Raw genomic sequence first — 22,932 nt, 5'->3', positions numbered from 1 at the left:
ATTGGTCCTTTAAATGCATCAACTTTTTTCAAGACAATATTTTTTGGCTGCTGTAAGTCTCTAGCTTGTATTTGACATGAATATCCATCCTAATAACACTGCAAGAAAAATCACAAACAGAAAGAGAGCTGCATAAACAGCAGCTCCAACAACGTCGTCACACTTACACATTGCCAAACGTGAACGCCAAGGTGTCAATAGCTGTGTAGACGTCTCCAAAAAGCTCCTGTTTGTTCTCGCCGTTCACCTCCTTGAAGTTCACGCCTATCGAATCATGCAGAAAGGTTTGCTTAAAAAAAGAAAAATACATGGGGGTTTTTTTTTGCAAACCCCTTTAGTCCAGAGACATTCATTTCATCTATGATTCATCATCCTGTTCGTGACGTCAAGGATGCAGTCAAGGAAAATCCTTTTGAGTCATGCTCTTGTCCCAAAGAGTTCGGGATCCGCTCACGCACTGGAATTTGAAAGACACAAAAAAAAAAAAAAAAAAAAAAAAATAGCCATCCAAAAACAACCAAGGTAAATCAGTGAAGATAAGCAGAAACAGCAAGTGTGTACATTTGGCTGTAATCTGGCCGCACAGTAGTTTCCTGCTTTAAGTCTAAACAGTGCTGACCGAGGACAGAGTGGAGAGAAAAAAAAAACAACACCAGTGTATATGGGGCTGTAATTAGTCTTAACAATAAACTTCCCGTACTGACCAAGAAGAATGAAAACCAAACTACAGGAGAGATGCTTCAAAATAAGAATAAACATGCAGCAATAAATAAAGTGACATCCCCAAGCCTAAAAGGTTTAACGTTGAATCAGGTTTCAAGCTTTGACCAAAGAACATAGAAACGAGTCCCTTCTTGATGAGAGGATAAAGAACAGAGGGAAAATTCAGAAACACCAATTACCTACCTGAAAGCAAGCTTCCCTATAATCCACTTGAACATCAACCGCTTTTGGTAAAAAACCCGATTGTAACCCAGCAACATAAAATGTCCACGAAGGAGGACAGAAAGTTGCTAAAAACAGATCCAATTTGTCCTTTAAATGGCAAAACGCAAAGGTTTTGCCACATTAGTTAAAAAAGAGAAAACCAAGCCGGTAACATGTTGCCATGTTCATGGGAAAACATTTTTATCCTCTGTGGAGCTTCTGCTATTACCAATCAAAGCCCACGACTTCTGTGCTGCTGCATCTCCTCCTCGTCTGTCCAATGACCCCCCACCCCCCACCCAAAAAAAAAAAAAAAAAAAAAAAACTCCTGACAGGACATCCTGAGGTTTTCTGGAATACAATGCCACTACTTGCTCTGGCCCACAGCAACGGTTCAAAAGTGGAAGTTACATCATCAGTGAGAAATGGTATTGTTTCATAAGAAAAGCACAACACTCTCCAAACACTCACGAAGAGTTCTGCTTTCGGGGATCGAAGAGTGCAGTTGGACGTGACAGTTAACACAAAGTCAAATTCAACGCAGTGTTTGTACTTTTGACAATGGAGAAATTCAATTGCAGTTTTTTCCTGAAAGTTTCATGTTATTAGAAACCATCAGTGTACATAGATGACATATAAGATTAATATATGCAGTAGAATGTCATCCATAGAGGCTTATTATTGTGTCATTTCAGTAGCTTTTAGACTTTGTGTTGGGGAACAAAAGTACACAGCTGTCTCAGGGAGGGTCAAGATGTGACCTTTTCTGGCCACCTAGTGGCAAAAAGGACATTGAAGTACTACACATGCAATAAACATAAAATGATTAAATGATGCTTTGATTTATTAAAGACACGTAGGAAGATAAAATCTGATTGCAAAAATAAACAAAAAGCACAGCTGGAATTGAAAATATATCCACTCCTGACAAACTTACTGCAACAAATTTAAGAGAACAATATGCTTACTGTATTTTCCACACTACAAGACATATTTTAAAGCCTTATTTCCTTTTATTATTATTATTGCGACAGTGTGGCTCATAATCTGAAAACCCTTCTATATATATAGATTAATTATGGTTCATTTAGAGAGGTGCACTGTCCTCCAGCAAAATGTCCATTATTTTTTTTTAATAGATTCAAACAAGTTTGGGTGTTTTGGAAATACGCTAACATGGCTAACGTGTAGTGGTGTTGGACTGCCCCTTTTTTTATGTTACTACTAAGGTGGGAGTTGCCATAGTGATTGAAACATTTGTTTTAGCTGTATCAAGGCCCGTACACACCGGGACGAATATTCGCCAGGCGTTATTCGCCAGCGTCATTCGCCAGCGTTTTTCGCCACGTTTTTTGTGTTCACGCCCAGGCGATTTTCGCTGACGATGAGCCGAGCGAACATGCAATTTCATTCCCTGACATTAGATGGCGCTTAATGTAAAACAGAAATACTCCAGTACACAAGGTGGCGCTGCACAACTTTACGCTTCTTAAAGTCGCTTTTCACTCAGAAGAAGAGAGCAAGTATTTACGCGTTTGTCAGAATCAAACAAAAAAAACATGAATATTTCAAGCACCGGTAGCTCCAACTGGTGCTTGGTTTGGGGATATTTTAGAATGTTCGTCATTATTTCTTCGCGGCAGTGTAGATGCAACTCGGCGTCTATCTTCTTCGCTGGTATGTGTGCTCAGCAAGGCAGTTTTGTGTTTGAGCGCCCCCAAGTTGCGTTTTACTGTAATTTCAGAGGCTCCAGACACGTGTGCAAAAGCGCATTTCTTATTGGTCGAATAGATTTCGACGCAACGCGTCAAAAAAAAAAAAAAAAACGAACCCGAGGCGTTTTTTTTTTTTTGACGCTTTGACGCGTGGCGTTTTTTCGCATCGGTGTGCACACTCTCATTGGTGCCCTTTGTTTAGTCACGAGGCGTTAAACGTCTGCGAAAATCGCGCGCGAAATTCGTCCCGGTGTGTATGGGCCTTCAGTCTGTTTTTTTTCCCGCAACTTGCAAACAAGGTTCGGTGATAAATAACCTAATGCGACTAACGTGTAGCGTTATTGGAATTTAGTTTTTTTTTACGTGTTTTTACTACTAACTAGGCTGGGGTTTAGCATAATAACAGTAATGTTTGTTTAAGCTGTATCTGTTTATTTTTTTTTAAGTGTAGCAAACAAGGTTGGGAGTTATAGGGATTGTGAATATGCTCACGTGTAGTGTGTAACAATCAAATTCTAGAATTTCTGTGAATGCAGTTATTAAAGTCTGATTGACAGACTTATCTCTGATTCTTTTGTCTTGTTTAATGTGGCTTATAGTTTGTTGCACATTATAGTGTGGAAAACGCAGTACATACAAAAATTTTTTTTTTTTAATATCACAGTTTTTGTGTATATCTTTTGGATATTAAATGCCAAACAGTGACACTCCTGCCTGAAAGACTTGCAACAACTTCATAATTGGCTGTGGCACATGCACACCCAGTAGCATGGACGCCTTCCAAAAAATGTTATTGAAGCCGAGCCCCATTCACATGCAAAGAGCCATCGCTGGCTTTGTTCACCCCATCATGTCAACACTTTTCTATCAAGAGGAGCCTTTTTGTAAAAAAAAAAAAAAAAAGGACATGCAGCTCCTCTGCGATGCAAATTAAGATGAGGAGTACCCAAGGAGATTGCTGTGTGGCACCCGTGCTTCAGTAAAAATGGACGTACATGATGGATTATAATCTCAGAGATTGGAGAGGAATTTTTTCAGCATGGCTTCCTTTGTGTACTAGTGGTATGCTGCACCTTTCACATCTCACACTTTTAAATCTTTGATTGTAAATACAAGTGTCGGTACAGTAAAAACTCACAAAGCCAAAGGAAACCGTATTAGGAAAGCCCTCTGGAGAGCTTTTTCAAAACAGATTTTTAGACTGTGAGCGAGACAAGACGCAGACACAGACAAAGTTCAGGGCAGAAGACTGCCGAAGGGGAAGGGCGGATGAGATAGGTAGAGACAGAAAACAGGCCAAAGGAGAATTTTGAGGAGTAGCTGGTGTGTTTTACAGAAAAGCCGCCAACTTCGGTGTGTGTGTTTACAAGTTTAAGGGAGAGCCCGGTAATCTCGGCTCACCTTTGACCGTGGCGATGACGGTTCCAGCTGTACTGAGGATATCCACAGAGTTGAGACTCTGGTGTTTGTTGATAATAGCCTTCAGAACTCGCAGCAGCTCGCCCAGGCGCTCATGAACCGCATGATGCAGGCAGTCCTGGTGCTCTGGGGAATGAAAACACACACAATAATTGTAACCATTTCCGCCTATGTAAAAAATGTAACAACAACAAAATAACATCAAGAATTGCTTATAGCAGTCAATACTTTTAAGTACAGGTACGTACTTTTCTACAAAAGTCTTTGATACATCTAAGTTTTTACTAAAAACATCAGTAATGGACTACAGGTATACAACAACTGTAGAGTGGAAAACTGGTGGGAGTTCTAAACAAAGTTCAAAGTTTATTTCTCTTTTTTTATGGCCAGATTAAACTTTGCCTTCTAAATTTATGTAATGCAAACTTCTTAAAACCATGGTGTTTTAATTTACAGTTAGGACCATAAATATTTGGACAGAGACACATTTTTTTCTAATTTTGTGTCTGTACATTACCACAGTGAATTTTAAATAAAACAACTCAGATGCCATTGAAGTGCAGACTTTCAGCTTTTATTCCATGTGTTGAACAAAAAGATTGCATAAAACTGTGAAAAACTAAAGCATTTTTTAAACACAATCCCTTCATTTCATGGGCTTGTAAGTAATTGGACCATTGACTTCCATGCTATTGCATGGGCAGGTATGGGCAATTGCCATGTTATGTCATTATGAGTGAGGCAGATAAAAGGCCTGGAGTTGATTAGAGGACTCGTGCTTGCATTTTGAAGATTTTGCTGTGAACAGACAACATGCGGTCAAAGGAGCTCTCCATGCAGGTGAAAGGAGCCATCATTAAGATCAACAGTGTGGTGCATCCTGAGAAAGAAAGAAAGCACTGGTGAACTCAGCAACGCAAAAAGACCTGGACGTCCAGAGAAGACAACAGTGGTGGATGATCGCAGAATCATTTCCATGGTGAAGAGGAACCCGTTCACAACAGCCAAATAAGTGAACAACACTCTCCAGGAGGTAGGCGTATCAATATCCAAGTCTACCATAAAAAGAAGACTGCATGGAAGTAGATACAGAGGGTACACTGCAAGATGCAAGCCACTCATAAGCCTCAAGAATAGGAAGGCTAGATTGGACTTTGCTAAAAAGCATCTAAAAAAGCCAGCACAGTTCTGGAAAAACATTCTTTGGACAGATGAAACCAAAATCAACCTCTACCAGAATGATGGTAAGAGAAAAGTATGGAGAAGCTCATGATCCAAAGCACACTACATCATCAGTAAAACACTGTGGAGGCAGTGTGATGGTCTGGGCGTGCGTGGCTGCTAGTGGCACTGGGACACTAGTGTTTATTGATGACGTGACACAGGACAGAAGCAGCCCAATGAATTCTGAGGTGTTCAGAGACAGACTGACCGAGCAAATCCAGCTGAATGCAGCCAAACTGATTGGGCGGCGTTTCATATTACAGATGGACAACGACCCAAAACATACAGCCAAAGCAACTCAGGAGTTTATTAAAGCAAAGAAGTGGACTATTCTTGAATCAGTCACCTGATCTTAACTCAATTGAGCAGCATTTCACTTGTTGAAGACTAAACTTCAGACAGAAAGGCCCACAAACAAACAGCAACTGAAAGCCGCTGCAGTAAAGGCCTGGCAGAGAATTCAGAAGGAGAAAACCCAGCATCTGGGGATGTCCATGAGCTCAAGACTTCAAGCTTTCATTGCCAACAAAGGGTTTTCAACCAAATATCAGTAATGACCATTTTGTTTTCAGTTATTTCATTTGTCCAATTACTTACGAGCCCATGAAATGAAGGGATTGTGTTTAAGAAATGCTTTAGTTTTTCACATTTATATGCAATTGTTTTGTTCAACCCATGGAATAAAAGCTGAAAGTCTGCACTTCAATGGCATCTGAGTTGCATTATTTAAAATTCACTGTGGTAATGTACTATAACTAAATTAGAAAAATGGTGTCTCTGTCCAAATATTTATGGTCCTGGCAGTATATTTGTAATCCAGGGTCATAGCTTTTAAGTGGTTGATCATCAATATAGAAACATCATCTCGATCACACCTTTTGACTGTATAAGGCTGATAACCCTGGATCTGTTATCTGGGACTTCCGTTATCCAGTTCCTTTAAGGAACTATAGACGTAAAACCTGGACCCTACTTGTATCCAGGTTATCAACAAATGCGACTTTACTAAATGACACATATCAAGCTGTATAGTACTTTTCAAGATAACATTTTAAAACTTTTTATTAGTCATTTTCAGTTTCTCTTGTATATATTGATTAGTCGGCCAGGGTTATATAGATAAGTTATATTGTTAGGCTTTATGGGTGGATATGGGCTGTCTGCAGGCAAAAGAAAAGGGCAAACCTGATTGGTGATTAAACATTCTTGACATTTTTTTTTAACGTACCTAACTTCACTTCCAATTTTTTTCACATCACAGCAACACACAAGATTATTTGAACAACAGTTGCTGCATTATCTACATGTAACAGGGCAAATAAAGAGGCAGTAATCTTTGTTCGGGCAATATACTTTAAGGCTCTGTGCTTTGCTGGGAATTGTGTCACCCAACACTTAGCTGATAAATGTAATTGGGTGTTTTGCAGTAAACACCAAACAAGCTGAAGCAACAGCCCAGCTATTAAATAAAAGCCCGGTTGCAATGATGCTCATTAACTGGCTGAAGGGTCACCGCGGAACTGTCAACCTTTATCAGTTTAAATTGCGACTGTAATGGTCACGTATGATTTGGGCCAATCATTCACAGCAATGGAAGACTGCAGGAGTTAATATCTAGTCCAGGCAGAAAAGCTGCAAGGGCAGAGACAGCAGAAGTTCTGTACAGGACAGAACCTTTAGGAGTGTACATAGAAGCACCTACACTTGCCTCCTGGTGAATAGATATCTGGTTGCTCACTAATGACAGCATGGAATCTGAAGCATGCAGGTCCATGTACTGGATGTGTCTTTACCAAGAGTGAGTCAACGCCACTTGTAAAGGGACAAAATGCACTTTGTTATCGACTAACCTTGAGAATGTGCCTTAGGTGTGCCTGAAAAATGACGTCATATGAAAAAAAACTAAAGGAGCAAATGAGTAATATTTGAGTAACATTTGTACAGATGAATAGGAACAAAAAAATTTAGAAACAAAAGTTGGATATTTTGTCTCTTCCGTCTGGAAGAGCCCGCATTATCGTCGCTAGGACGGATCTACATTCCACTTCAAGGCTATAATCAAAGTTATCCAGGTTGTATTTGTGATACTTTTTCAACATGTTTTTCTTGGTGTTTAGTGGTTTTTATTTAATGGCGGTTTCTTGGGTCAGACCTCTTTGCAAAACACATTCAGGATGCACACAAGCAGGCTATAATTTGTGCTGACGATCGCCCCTGGATTAACCCCGTTTGGAAAAAGGGATCAGAGAGACTTTAGCCGTCACTCGTTTTGTCTTTTTATTTGTTAGCCCTCTTTTTCGGAGCGGGACAAACAGTGCAACCAGAGAGGCTAATAATGCCGGGCCTTTGGGGCCACCACGACAATATTAGCAGAGGCCAGGGCTGCAAATGCAGCCAACTGACTGGAGTGCCAAAAAGGTGACAGTGAAGTGTGCTTATTGACAGTCAAAATAAGAAAAATAGAAGGGCGTACTCATCGTAAATATATAATCTTAAAAAATCATTCCCATTCAGGACTAGATTTTAGTACGAAATAGTGCAAACTGCATTCCTGCTTGGAGCCTTTTCATTGAGTTTGTATTTGCAAAACATGTATACATTTTTCTATCTTTTAAAACCATGTTTTTACTATTTAATCCCCTTTGGTTCATAATTTTTCTAATAATGCCGGGCCTTTGGGGCCACCACGACAATATTAGCAGAGGCCAGGGCCAAAAAGGTGACAGTGAAGTGTGCTTATTGACAGTCAAAATAAGAAAAATAGAAGGGCGTACTCATCGTAAATATATAATCTTAAAAAATAGAAAAACTTTAAACCTTTGGCTAGGTTATAAACTCTACAGATTATTGACTGAGAGTGAAAAATCTAGTTAAAAGAAAAACTAAACAATGAATTTAGGTACTCAATGTCTTACATTTCAGATAATTTTCAACAATTGAGTATGATTTATTTCCAATACTATTCTTAATTTTTCTACCAAAACAGGCAACAAGAAATGTCAACAAGTTGTCATACAACCTTTATAGCTAGTCATTCCCATTCAGGACTAGATTTTAGTACGAAATAGTGCAAACTGCATTCCTGCTTGGAGCCTTTTCATTGAGTTTGTATTTGCAAAACATGTATACATTTTTCTATCTTTTAAAACCATGTTTTTACTATTTAATCCCCTTTGGTTCATAATTTTTTTTTTGGTACCAAGCGTTGACTGTATTTGAGAACTGGAGAAAGGAAGTGTGATGACACCCTTGGTAAATAGCTCCAACCAAATGTAGTCAATTATGTCGCCATTTTTATTGCGATACACATGTGGCCATGTTGGAGCCAGACGACATCAGTAAGAAGTGATTGGTCCAAATTGTTGTTTCTATGGCAACCACTCTCTCCAATCAGGAGTGGGCTTATTGGAAGTCCACACTCCTAAACTTTAAAAGCGGGATATGCAAAATCTATCAAACGTTTTGAACGTTTAAAGTGAGACCACGTACTTTTATTTAGGCATCTGATTGGTCAGTTTATAACTTGAATAACTCGCACTACAGAAAAAAATATAAAAATAAAGGGATTAGGAAGAACATGATAAAAAGGTAGATCAGCATGGTTATTTTGAAAATATAATAAATGAGCTGTATATTTCTCACTAGAAGTCTATGGGATTTTGGCTTCTTGAAATCAGCAGTTTGAAACGCAAGGGGGAGGGGTCACTCCGTCCAGTTCTTATAGTTTATAGTACCAAAATAAAAATTTCTTTGTTTTTTTTTTTTTAAAACCCTTAGATAAATTAATAGACTACGTTCACACAGACCATGGCAATGTGCGTTCAAGCAGTCAATTCCAGGAAAAGTCTTTGTAATTACGCGTGAATGGATGTTCCAGGTTTCCGTGGCATTTAGCATCAAAACTGAAGTTTTTCGGCCCTTTTTTGAGGCTCTACGCACAAAACTTATGGCCATTGACTGTGAAAGTCAAACCAGTTGAACTTTGACCAATCAGAGACTCAGATTTGATAGTGATGTATGGGTAGTGCCCTTTTTAAGTCTCTTAAGTGCAAACTGTTTGAAATTGTTAATGGAGGATGAATTAATTATTGCGGTTTGTGCCCGGCTGGAACATATATAACACTGAGTCAGTCATATATTGGAATAGAACTGTCAAAGAAAAGATTTACACCGCTTTGATATGTCACACCAACCTCTCCCAAGTGTTGGTACATGCGCTAGGATTGGGTAGTGACAGTTCAGTGTAAACAACATTTGCTAAAAGACAGTTCAAGAAGCTGCGTTTAGTGCATTCTGAAACGTGCAACACATGCAGTAGCATTAAACTGAGTGTCCAGCTTTAGACTTTGGATCATTCTATTAAAGCCAAAAAATATATATATATTTTACAAAAAGATTGAGGAAAATTAAAGATAGATTTCATGTTTAAGCAGCAAACTGACCAAAAACAACCAAAAGATTTTGTTTAGATATAAAAAAAACAAAAACAAAGGTGGTAACAGAAAATTAAAGCTAAATATTTTTGTAATAGGAAGAGTTACAATTCCAGTAGGAAAAAAATGAGGCTGTATTATCCAAAGGATTTACATACAGCATCATTCACCAACCTACAGAACTCCATGCCAACAAACCTGCTTGTTAAAAACCTCTCAAAACGTCTCCACAGGAGGCGAGGAGTTCAGTTTTGTCCATAGCAACCACCCTCATTCATCTTCATTCATTTTCTTTTTTTTTGATTGCTGGGAACATGGTGGGGTCTCGATCCCATCAACCTCACGTTCTTTTCATTTCCACGGAAATACCTGTAGTGTATGAAATAGTCTAGCGATGGGGATCTGGGACTATTGGACACAAATTAAATGAGCCCACTTATAGGTAAACATCTGAGATCAGGTTCCCACAGCAAGAAAATAGTTGGAGGTCCTTTATACTTTTCATAGCAGAGATGGTAAATGTATAACATGACTTTACTTGATTTCCCCCCAAAAGAACTTGGATCCATTGTTGTAAACAGAGCCCCCTGTCTCCCCAAAGACATCTTATATGAAGAACATTCTGGGTTAGACAAGCATTCAAGCTTACAAGGAGGTGCTTCAAATCCATAAGCTTTTAATAGGCCATTTTCATTTTTAGATCCCATTTATGGATATTATCCTTTGAATGATAAACTCCCAAAAAGCCTAATCATCCCCACACAGCCTAAATATCCCATTCATCTCACCAGTAACTAAATCCTGAAACCTGAGGGCATCCCGCTTGAACAAGCTATAGATTAACGTCGTACTCAACCATGAAAGCACCAACAGACAGAGCAAAGCTTCAATCATCAATGGCTGTTGTGTAGACCATTGGAAATCCTGAAAAGCAGGCTAATTAGCACAACATTATGGCGGCATCCACCAGCACAGCAGGACACAGGATAATGTACAGAGACTGATTATTTTAACCCCTTTACTGCCATGCTGGCTGTAGCACAAAGAGAGGAACACCGATTCCCTGCTGGGGAGAGCCCATAAAAAGAAGTTATTTTGGTGATTTCCCAGTAAAAATTAGTCAATCTGAGAGAAATGTCTGCAAAAACTTTGAAAGGGAATTGAATTTGGGAGTCTGAGAAAATAGTGAGGGGGTAAGAGTTTTTTCCTTTTTTGGAGGTAGTACTCTCTCTTGGGATTTGTCCCAAATTTACCCCTAAACCCCCACAGCCCTGCTTGGAGAGGGGGTTACGAGAGCGAGAGACATTCCTGTGCATAATAAGCCGTGGTGAATGAAGGCTACATGGGGATCAGACTCCAATTCTGATGAGAAGGAGGCTGCAGATCAGGGAGCTGCTCACAGACTGCCAGCAACACATTGCCAGGTTTTTACTTCATCAGTGTCATGGAAACGCAACATTCCAGACTGTGTTTTTTTTTTTTTTTGAGAAGGTGGCTCATACAAGAACAGAGATGGAGCAGTACTCATAATGAAACTGAACTTTTCAAAAAGAAATCTTAGTAGTAAAGACTTTGAGCTGACACTGTTGAAAGACATTAAAAAAGTTTAATCTAGAAGGGGGGGACGGTTCATTTGTTCTAGGCGTCACCCAAACTGACACTGATAGAGTAGACCTATCACAATGCAATAGGAACTGCAAATCTTATTTTGGAATCAAATCTATTCTTTCTTCTGAGGCTCAGTGTCCCCTCAGGCCCGACATAAAATGACTTGGCAGCATTCCTTTGGCTGTGATCTAGGCTATGTGCAGTCATGCACTAGTACAAATCATGGAAGCAATCCATTATTTGTGCATCAAAACATCTGAAAACACGGAGGCGCTTATGGCCTTGACGCAGTATGAAGGGGGAAAAAAATAAAAAATAAAGAAATCACCAAACATGTTTCAAGTCCCCTGTGATCGCTGTTCTCAGTGGTCTTTATGACTATGCTGGTTTCATCCAAAACCAAAAAACAGTGTCGTCTTCTTGGACACAACTTCAGTAGTTTATCAGAAATTCACCTCTGACTTGTGGGCGGGACTGCTGGTGCAGATAAAGCCCGCCCCCACTTCCCATCACAGGCTTACCTCCGGCTCCAACCAAATGAAATAGATTTGATCGCCTTTTTTTCAAGGTATACGAACGTCGCCATGTTGGAGACAGTAAGCAGTGATTGATCCAAATGGGTAAAAGTCAACGTTTCTATGGCAACCACTCTCACCAATCAGGAGTGAGCTTGTTGGAGGTCCAGACCACTACCATTCTATCTCTCAGTCCAGTTCTCTTATGCCGTCACTAATCAGAATGAAGCGGTCCAGGGAGTTTGTGGCCCGCCCATTGTAGCCTCTACGTCAACACAACTACGATCTTTTTCAAGCAGTATATTTCTGTCTCCTCCTGATTCACATCGTTTTGAATAAAGAAATACTCAGAAATGCAATTTTGAGATTAATTTTCTATATAATTGACCTCAATCATCAGGAAAATGCCACAAGAACAAAAACACAATTTGTGGGTCTTTAAAGGAACTCCTGACACAGAGGACTAAAGGGACGGAAGCAATGACTGATGTCAGTTAAAAGAAACCCTCATCTTTAGTCCTGCTGAATCAGGTCCCAGCTGGTAAACCCTTTTACTCACTCGTAAACTGGCTCTCTATTAGAATCTGGTTAAGTGCTGCTTTTCCAAAAAGCTTCAAGAAACTCCTTTGAGAGGAGATCCAAAAGTTCATCTCGCTCCAAGACTGGATCGCCTTTGTTTCAAACAGATTCTTTTTGAATAGGCTAGGGTGAAATGTCACATTCTTTAAAAGTGGCATCCCACAGCTAAAATTCAATCCAGTTTTTTAGCTCTTTGTATGTGGTCTTGACAGAAAAGGTCCACTTAACCTTTTAACACCTCGTGGGGTCAGTGCAATGGGTGGCATCTCCTGATACGCTCCACCCCGGCATACTTCCTGCGGTCTCTGGTCCTGTCAGGGAACCACCCTGCAGTTCACAGATTAGCAGATTACATGCAGCGGCTAAAAGGCCGGCCAACTTTGCCTTCCCAGTTCTGTGTGCGCCTAGTAAAGTAGTCCCCGTCGCCCAACCTTTGAAGCCATTTTTCCCATGACTGCCTGCACAAAGGGTGAGCGTTTGAAGAAAAGGACCCCAAGGATAGACACACAGCACCTTCCACCTATGCAGGGGGCTTTTTTTTTGTTCTCTCACTGCAAGCCACTGCCTTTCTAAGCCTTGTTAACTTTTTTGGAGTAAAAATGAAAAAAAAAAGCTGCTGAAAATAAGAAACAACTGAAAGTTGTTGGTTTTTTTGGGGGTTTCAGTCAAAACATTTCCTTGCAAATGACACATTTAGCATCAATCAAGACTTCTTTCTGGTCAGACATATTTGGACAAAGATATTTCCAGAGTTCTTTGCATATGAATGTGGTGGAGTGTGGAGTGAAGAACCCCTCCCAACACACTCCTTCATTTCTCTTTGGAGCTGTCTGTCAACGTGAGCAAAGACAGCCAATGTTTTTCTCTTGATACCCCCCCCCCCCCCCCCCCCCCACACACACACACACACACCCCACACACCCCACACACACACACTGCAGCAGCAGCCACCACCTCCACCACCCGCTGTTGATGCAAAGATCTGAAAGCTGGCATTCCAGCTATCCTTTCTTCAGGAGAGACTGCAGACCCCCGCCGCCACCACCAACCACCACCACGGTGGAACGTCAAGCTGAAAACTGAGACTCTAGTTTATCCAAAAGTTATGTAAAGTTTTGGAATTCTGGGGGGTTTCAGTGAATGTAAAGATGAGCTCCTTTTATAGGTCTGTCAGAAAACAGGACTAAGCTTTGGGGAGTGAAGATGGGGGGCAAATGTGTTAAGATGGGGGGCAAATGTGTTTGAAACAAGTGGGCAAGGTTTTGCTTTACTAGTATCCTAGATATGGAAAGGTAGGCTTGGTACTCTTAAAAGTTGAAAAAAAATATTTTTGACTTGATTCATGTTGTGTGAGTGGTGCTTTATTTTATTTATTTTAGCTTTTTACCTACTTCTAAGCAACATTTAACAGCTTAAGCAGACACACCCACACACAAACAAGTCGTGTTTGTTGATCTCTACTCCAACTCAACAATAATACACTCAAATGATCACGTCAGGGTTTTTTGTGACGAAACACATTTACTGTTCACAATAACAAGTCATCATCCAAACCAAATAAAGTATTAAGAAATATAATCCAGTGGAAAAAAAGATGCTTAGCTGCAACTAAAGTTAAAAAAAATAAGAAATCTAAGAGGCCATCTAGATGATTTTGCTTCACAAAAATATGCTTCAAACTAAAATGTTTTTGTGTGGTACGACAATAGATAAATACAGTTTTGCCCTCATTCTGGCATAGCAGTTAGACAAAGGTAATGAGAGAACAGGGTGTTGTAGTTCAATGCTGCAAGCAAAAACAAATGACCTTCCAGAGATTATGATATTACCAAAACTAGAGCTCCACTGCCAGAGGGTTATAGGATAAATACCATTTTCTTCCACTATGCATGTCTGCGTTTTTTTGTTTGTCTTTCTGTCTAACAAGAACAATTTCAACATACCCAGGACAAAGTCATACACCTTTGTGACACAAAAAAACAAAACTCCACGCAAGTTGCCTCACTGAAATCCTTGGCTTTGTACGAAAGCCTCACTACTCCCAAAGGAATATATAGTGGGGGACTATCCAGTCCCTAGATTTTAACGCAACTCGAACACATGCACAATACTTTTTGAATCCACTGTGTTCGGATTTTAAAATATAGATTTCTTAAAATGACAAATCGTTCAAATGCAATGCCTTGTGATCTAGATTTGCCAATTTAGTAAGCACTGATGCACAGTGGTTTTTCGCAGAGAAAAACAACCCATGTTCCAAATTTCTAGGGCACTGGATTTTGGAACTTTAGATTCCGACACCCTGAAAAAAAATGGCGAATGTCCTAAATAGTGCACCAAGTAGTGAGGAAATTCCAACAAAAACCTGTTTTACATTAAAGACCCTAAAATGGGTTAAAAAAAAAAAAGAGATTCTTATTTCCACAGAGATTGTTGCACTTCCTCAACTTCTCAAAAACCTATTTATTCTGTGGCGAGTGAAACAAATGGCATAATTTCCTATTTCACACCAAAAAGTTCAACTTGTTCAAAACATAAGTGGTAAGCTTATCAAGCAAAGCTCCCTGACTAGATCCCACAATCTGCTCATGAGCAGTGCTGAGCTTAAAGTTAGTGTGTGGCAGCCATCGGCAGCCCCCCCTCTGGAACAAAGCTGCCCCCGCAAAAGCAGCAGTCATAAATATAAATCTTCCCAAAGCCAAGGACAAGAGGGAGCTCCCTTGGGTTCCAGCAGGAACACAACATGCAAATCTCCCAGCTCAGACGGGCTGTTAGACCTGACGTGAACGTGGTCTTGCCATCTGTGTGCCAACATGACCACCACTGCATACATTGTGCAATACCAAATAATGGGTTTTAACTACATTAATAAATTGTTTTGTGCTTTTTTTCCACCTCTTCTCAGACAGAAGGGCCTAACGGAGCTGCCATATGTCACAATACTCTTACACTGCACTTTAATCCTGGGGTTGAGGGGGTACCCGACGACCAAGCGTAGCCCATGCACTAATGCCAAGACAATATCTCTTAAACAAGGATGACCTAGAACAATTAAGCTAATGTAATAAATCCGCAAAAGGCAGCTTAATTGGGAAGATAAGTGTTCAGTATGATTAAATAAAGATCTGGTTTGTGAGCAGTCTTTTGAAGCTGGGAATGTTATGGGATTTTCAGGAAACAACCGAAGCTCGTTGTCTTGTACTTGGGACAATTTACAGTGACTTCAAAATAGGGGGACACAATAAGGACCATAAAAGGAGCTTTTTGGAGGCAAGGCAAAGTCTTGCGGTGCTTTACAGCGGATTCCAGGCTCAATGGGATAGACTGTCCAAACAAAGTGTACTTACAGCCATTAAGTAGGCCTGGAACGGTTCGTCAAAAGCCTGAGCACGGCTAATTTTAGGGCTGGTATTTCACAAGGGAGGACATTTGGAATAAGACGGACAAAAATAGCAAAAAGAAAAATGCTTTTCTCTGAGACCAGAAACTTTTTTCCCACACAGTAGAAACCGTTTATTTTTCCCTTGATCTCCACTATTGAATCGGAGAGATAACAACACATGACATCAGTGTACCAACTGCACCATCTTTTTTTAATGATTCCACATACAACATCCAGAAATATTATGTTTTTTACTCCCTCGGTGGCCAGGAGTACAACTGTGTGTTGTGGCATGTTACATAATAATTTGGGAACATTTTTAGCAAGTACCTGTTAATCATTGAAGCACAGAATGACGCAGTGACTGTAAGAAGAAAGACTTCACATCCCGTACTGATTAACGGAAGACACTGAAGCTGAAGGTACAGCTGACATAAAGGAGCATCCAAGTAATCCATTAACCCTGACATGACTTGGCCATGGTGATGGCATGCTTTTGTTGACGCGATTCCTCGAAAGAATCCAAGACATCAATACCTGTGTGACAATATGTTTGTCTTAAGGAGGCCTTCAAGTTTTAACACATATAATAAGGCCTTGATCTGTCCCAGTTTGTCGTTATCCCATACAAAGTTTTAGAAACTTACTGAGCAGTTATGGGTTTTTTTATCCTTTATCCATTCACAGTTCAGTGAGTGTTCACCATCGGCTAACCACCATACGTTCATGCCTGTCTGGTTTTAGTTTGAGTTACAGCTTGTACATTATAGGCTGTATCTGTTTTAGTCCTTAGTCACAACTGCTCTTATGAGTATTTACGGGCTGTCTGCGGGAAAAAAATGGGCAACTTGTATGGGGGATGCAGGTGGCCCACACGAAATATCATAGTTGAAGATCACAAGGTGATCCTATAGAGCGCGAATGTTCATCCACATTTTTTGGAATAAGGTCATATCGGACGCTTAAAGAACTCATAAGGGTGAGGTGCAGGTATGTTGTACAGAGTTTTTGGTTTTTCTAACCTTCCAAAACTCTGCACACTGCACAAGGGGCCAGTTAGCGTTGTTTAAATGTAAAGTGTGCACTCCGTGCTGCACCCTGACTGCTAGAATTTAGGAAGTTAGGGAATCACAGCGTAGTTTGTGTGGACATAATTGTGCGTGTGATTGAGGCATTAAACATGTAATTATTTGACCGAGGTTAACTGTTTTTATTTTATCTAGACTCAATAGATTTGAAACTGACCTGAAAAACCTAAAAAAAAAAAAAAAACTAGCAAAGAAAGTCAGTGCAAGTGGAGCGGAAATAAAGGCATTTAGGACTAAAACTAAGAAAAAAAAACAAATACAATAATTAACTAATAAAAACGAAGACCATGTACAAATTATCTTTTGAATCTATTTTCTTCATTCTGCATGATCATAGCTTTTCTGTGAGTTTTCAAGTAAACATCTATTGTTTGGTTCAAAAATCACTGAAGTGAAAAAAAGCTTTTTTGTTACAAAAATAGCAATTTTAAAGTGACAAATCAATCACTATTTGGCCAGAAAAAAAACTTATTTTGCTTATTTTCTGTGATATCTTGCCCTGTCTAGGACCATTTTGTTAAAAATATAACAAAAAAAAATGTTGGGAACATTTTAAAATTTTCTATTTGTCCATGTTGATTTTTTACTTTTTCATATGTTACAGACATTTTGAAGATTTATGGGCATCCTTGGAGGTAAACGATGAAGTGTTTTTTTAATGTTATTATTTTGTAGGCAAAAGAAAACCAGCAATTTTCAACCTGAACTAAATGCCATATATCCAGATTTGCAAAGAAAGCATACACCGTCAAAGCTTTTCAAAGGAAAATACTAATTTTAGAGTTTGCATGTGAAGCATAGTGCTTTGAAATGAACACCCGGAAACACCCTTTTTCCCCCTGAACTGTTGTGCTTGTTTAATTGCTCATCATATAAATTGTCCAGCTGCTGACACATCTAAATGGCGCGCATAAAACCGTTCTTCTAAGCACACAAGACGGTCAACAACACCAGCACGCTCCTCGGTCCTGAAACAGATCGGAGGAGTGACCTGCTGCTGAAAAAGCTCAGCATCTAAACTCTAAAGAGATGAAGACATGCGAGCGTCAGATGTTTACCATTCTTAGATGCCCATTCAACCACAAACACAAAGAGGCCACCTCCACAGCTCAACAGGTCTCCAAACGTCCTCCATGGCCTCCTTTAAGACCAAAAAGACCTTCAAAATAATAATCTCATCAATTATCAACATATTCTCCTCAAGTGGCCACTAGACGAGGTCAGGACCCCAACCAACAAGAATAGAAATGCTTGTGGCATGGTGACGAAGACACGTCCTCCACGTCTTCTCAGGCGCGAGCAAACAACAAAACTCGGTCATGCATCACCGACTCATACCACAACTCAAAGGTGTCTGTGTAGTAATACCCATTTAAGGATGACATGTGTTGCTGGACAAATAAAAGCCTGTGGGGATCAAACTTGCATTGCACAGCTATTCCTGACTTTGGAAAGACACGTTTCTGCAAAAGAAGGAGGCAGATAGCAGAGAGCATGCCATTCTGGAGATGCCTCTCAGGACAATGGATGTTCGTCGCACATCACTGGCTGTGAAAGCAGCCACTGTTCCGAGGGGTACAGGCTTCGAAGTTGACCATTATCTCTGGGTAGTTGGGGTGGGGGGGGGGGGGGGTGCCTTTGGGGTAATGAGAGGTTTGAACTATTGTGATGTGCATCAGTGACAACATAGCTATAAATTAGAGGGGGTATTTATATCCCAGCCCATAGCCACAAACTTTGCAGGCTCAATTAAGGCTGCTCGATATAAGGACACAACTTGCGTTGTGCGAAATTAGTGATCAATACTGTAATGATGACATGACTTGCGATACATGATCAAATAGTAAAACAAATAAGAAGTTAACATAACTTAAACCATACTCTGAAATGACACTCGTCTACATAAAAGGGCTCCATTGACAATGTGAATAGGTCCATCCCTTCAGTCAAATGTTTATAGGGCTGCGTTTGATTCATTAAATACTTCAAGGTGCCGTGATATTGTTTTAGCATGTGTTTATTTAATTCCTTTAAGGTATCTATTACCACAGTTTAGGTTGTCTTTTGCGATACACATATTGCACATTTTGATTTTTCAATGACTATAAATTTCAAGTTTATTGTGCAGATAAGGCCTGCACAATATACCGCAAATTTATCGTTATCCCAATATCCAGCTCTGCAATAGGCATATCGCAAAAGACGGCGAATATCGCAATTAATCGTAAACCCAAAATGTGTTAAAACAATCTTATGGCAGCTCGACGCTTTTAACGAATCAAATAAATCCCTTTATGCTTTGACCAATCAGATGGAGGCCTATTATGTTAGATGTTTGTCACCTATGTCGAAGGTCATTTGGAGTATAATTTAAACTGTTTCTAATGAAATGGGAATGATGTTTTTGGCATTTTTCTATTTTTTTATATACCGCAAATTATATCGTTATCGCAATATTAATCTCTAATATCGCATATCGCAAGTTTTCCTCATATCGTGCAGCCCTAGTGCAGATCTACCCTGAATGATGTGTGTCACTCACTACTCGATCTGTACCAGAAACCCGATGAGTACACTACATCCGTAAATCTTACATCACTTCCACTTCCAACTTTGAGACAATTTGGCATTTTGAGTTACATTAGGTAGTTCTCCCTGCTTTACAACTGTCTGAGACATTTAAAAAATAGATACCTCCGTTTTCCCACAAATGTACGCTTTCTTTAACAATGGAGAGCTTCAGCGCCCTGAAATAAAAGAATGGCACCTAAATCCAACACTGTATAGTGTCATTACAGACAATAATAATCTCAGCAATGCACGCCATTCTTCTCTTTGTTAGATTGTTTTAATTTTTAACAGGATATGTTAATGGAAAAAAAAGGGAAGGGCATTATACTCTAAGGAGATGCCCCTGGGCTACTGCAGCCTTTTTTTTTAAAAGCCAAATTTCCTGTTAATAATGTGTCTGTGTTAACGGAGTTAATGTGTACGTTAAGTGGAGGTAACCTCATACACTACAGAAGAAAAGGTCATTAAACTAAACAAAAGCAGAAAAAACATACGTGCACATGCGCTGTACGGATCTTGCAGTCCCAATAAGTAACTTTACTTTTTCTTTTTGTCAACATTAAAATAAAATAAATGCGCTCATTATTATGGGAGAATTTATCAATCAGATGTTTTGAATGTTCAACTACAGACCACATACTTTTACTGAGCTCTGATTGGTCATTTTCTAACTAGATAAACATGCAATACAGAAAAAAATATGATGTAAAAATAGGCTTATCAAGAACGGGGTAATAGCAGGTATCGGGGCAAGAATGGTTATGGTTATGGTGACTTTAGTTCTCTATAGAAGTCTATGGGATTTTGGCTTCTTGGAGCCAGGGGGTACTTCCTGTTTGAAACAAGAAATGGGAGGGGTCAATCTGTCCAGTTCTTATATACAGAGAGTGTTCATAGAAGGCAAAAAAAAAAAAAATGTAGCTGTGATTCCACAAAAGCAGCAGCATCTGATAGCATCTCTTCAAAATAAATAAATAAATAAATAACATGGATTCAAAGTTAAACAGAGTTCGTGGAATTTGCTGCAATGTGATCCTGCCTCTAACAATTCCTTTTTCTCCAATGCACCCAACTTACAGCTGCCTCCTTCTGCAATTAGACAAAACAAGCCATCTTTTGGGAATGCCCTGCTTTTCAGAGAGCCTGCCCTCACCAAACCCATAAGTTAGACAGTTGCATCAACTGGAAAATCGACCAAAACACAGTAAATGGCTCAAATGTAGGGTGTGCAATGAACAGTAATTACAACTGAGGTGAAGATAAACCGGTTTCTCAACAATGAGCAGATAGGCCAAAGTAAATGATAGAAATGCAGCTGTGTGGTAAAGTAAGAACCTGTGCTTACATGCTGTGTTGATATTTAATCTGTGTCGAAAAGTACAAAAAAAGATTGCGTCTGCATCTGATTTTGCTCCAGGCAGACTGGGGGGGTTGGAGAGGGAACTGTCGAAACTAGAGGTGTACGTCTCAAACTGCGGCCTCCTTCTGCCTCGTGAATCTGCAAGCCCAAATCTCCAGCGCATGAGGATTTACAGCTTTGATCTGCGAGCCGGCTGACAGGTCGCTGAAAAGTCGCCGTGGCTGCTCTCGGTGATGCTGAGCAGCCAGGTCAAGCACCTTTACTGACCCCTCTACACACACACACACACACACACACACACACACACAAAAACGTGGATTCCTTTTTCCAGAGCTGTGGGAGTCATGGCAGTACCAATGTAGAAAAAAAAAGAGAGGTTGCACAACCGCATGTACCGTAACATTATCTCATCTACAGCCCTTCTCACCAGGATTAGCAAATCTAGACTCAGAAGCTAACGGCAAACATACCAAAGCGTGAATCAGGCCCTCAAACTTATATTTATGCAGACTCTTTACGCCTCAGTCTTAGCTCCTATCACTAAAGAAACCAGGTTTTTCCTCACTTTTAAAGCGAAACTGATTTGTTAGGATGGCAAAATGTGAAACCTCTTATTCTGCATCGCCAAATGGCTGTCACCTTTAAAGAACAGACCTGAAACTTTCATCGCGTTCTGCTTCAAACGGATCAAACCAAACAAAAAATAAATACAATTTAGATAAGACGAGTTGACTGACCGTGCAGCCAAGGCCACGGCACAACAAAACAGGTCCACAGGCCTGTCAGTGTGTGCACACTGAGGTGAAAGCTTACAGTGTGTACACTGAAGTGGAGCGGCAGCGACATTCCCTTACAAATCCCATTCTAGCTGCACTAACGCCGCTTCAGCATTCCTGGTTCCCTTCCCCACAGCCACAAGCTCTGTGGAAGATCTGTGAAGGGGAAGTGTTCTGCTTGTTTGGAGGCCAAATAAACTGAAAAAGGCAGCACAAAAGGCAGGCATTGTTTTCGGCGGGGACAATGATCCAGGATGCCTCCGCTCTCATGTGAAACTTAACACACCTGAGTCACTGCAAAGCCCACATCCACAATGGTCAACTGTTGTGGCAACAAATCATTAACAGGTTACTTCCAAAGAAATTTAATTAGCAGAAATATCTTTAATACTAATAATAAACTGCTGGATTGCGCTAAATCATAAGGAAATAGCAAAAAATGGTGATAAGCAGACGTCTTTTTTTAAAATAGATGTCGTTTGTGCCTACCTTTAGAGTTGAAGACCTCTTTGAGCTGCAGAAGCACATCAGCAAACTTGCGCACATCGCTCACCAGCTGCATGATGTAGTTTGGGTCCGAGATGGACGCATCTGGACTGTCCGAGCCGTCCGAACCGCTTTTGATGAGCCTGGAGGAACTGCCCGAACCCAAGCTGGAGCTGGATAGCCGAGTGATGCCCAGCGAAAGCTTGGCTCCACTGCCTCCACTACCACCACCACCACCTCCCGATCCTCCGCCAGAGCTCTGGCGCAGCATGGCTGCGAGCATGCCCTGCTCGGTCCTGTGTCCTGAAATCCTGGGATGTGTCCGCTCAGTCCAAAGAATGTGTCACCGTAGAGACGAGGAGCGCTGTCAGACAGAAATGAGATTATCCATTATATATGAGGATTATAATCATGGCATAAGCAACATTTTACCATTTAGTAGTTTCCTGACAAGGAAAAAAGTGTCAGCCTTGACACCTTTTCCTAAGCTATAACAATTTTAACATAAAAACGGTGACCTTTATCCTCAAAAAAGACAACAGCTAGCATGTGCTGTGTGGGTGGACAGCTCCATCATGGCTGGACCTGTCATTTTTGTCACATATTTACAAAGTAGACGGCCATTCTACAACAAAGTAGTTGTGTTGACACAATAGGATGGTGACATAATGTACAAGCTGAAACATATTTTCACTTGTTGATGGACCGTTGAAGGTACATTTACGTCACTCATAAATCCCACTGACGGAATTTAGACGTTTTTAGCTTTTTATAAACATTTAAGCTAAAAGCTAGCTTATCGTCAACTTCGACGAAACAAGTTGGGGGGAAACTATTTAATTTAGTTGA

At 40.2% G+C, this 22,932-nt stretch overlaps 1 protein-coding gene across 6 annotated transcripts in view; it reads right to left on the bottom strand.

The window, feature by feature from the left end:
• The window catches only part of arhgap29a (Rho GTPase activating protein 29a), a 38,588-nt gene that overhangs the window by 15,163 nt on the left and 493 nt on the right, over positions 1-22,932 (bottom strand). For 2 of the 6 annotated variants that reach the window (XM_023950014.2, XM_023950013.2), the window contains exons 2-4: positions 22,087-22,447; positions 4,044-4,187; positions 168-264 (exon numbers count right to left, since the gene is read on the bottom strand). In XM_023950014.2, the coding sequence (XP_023805782.1) occupies positions 168-264; positions 4,044-4,187; positions 22,087-22,366 (521 nt within the window). In that variant the 5' untranslated portion in view covers positions 22,367-22,447. Of the gene's footprint in view, positions 1-167; positions 290-906; positions 1,297-4,043; positions 4,188-22,086; positions 22,448-22,932 lie in introns of those variants that run through there. The other 4 variants (XM_023950015.2, XM_078938413.1, XM_078938412.1 and 1 more) reach the window with 3 other exon arrangements.

The sequence above is a fragment of the Oryzias latipes genome, chromosome 20 (genome assembly GCF_053564925.1).
Source record: "Oryzias latipes strain Hd-rR chromosome 20, Olatipes_Hd-rR_3.1".
NCBI classification, from domain to species: Eukaryota; Metazoa; Chordata; class Actinopteri; order Beloniformes; family Adrianichthyidae; genus Oryzias; species Oryzias latipes.
The sequence above is the reverse complement of the archived record's forward strand: the minus strand, read 5'-3'. Positions and strand labels throughout refer to the sequence as shown.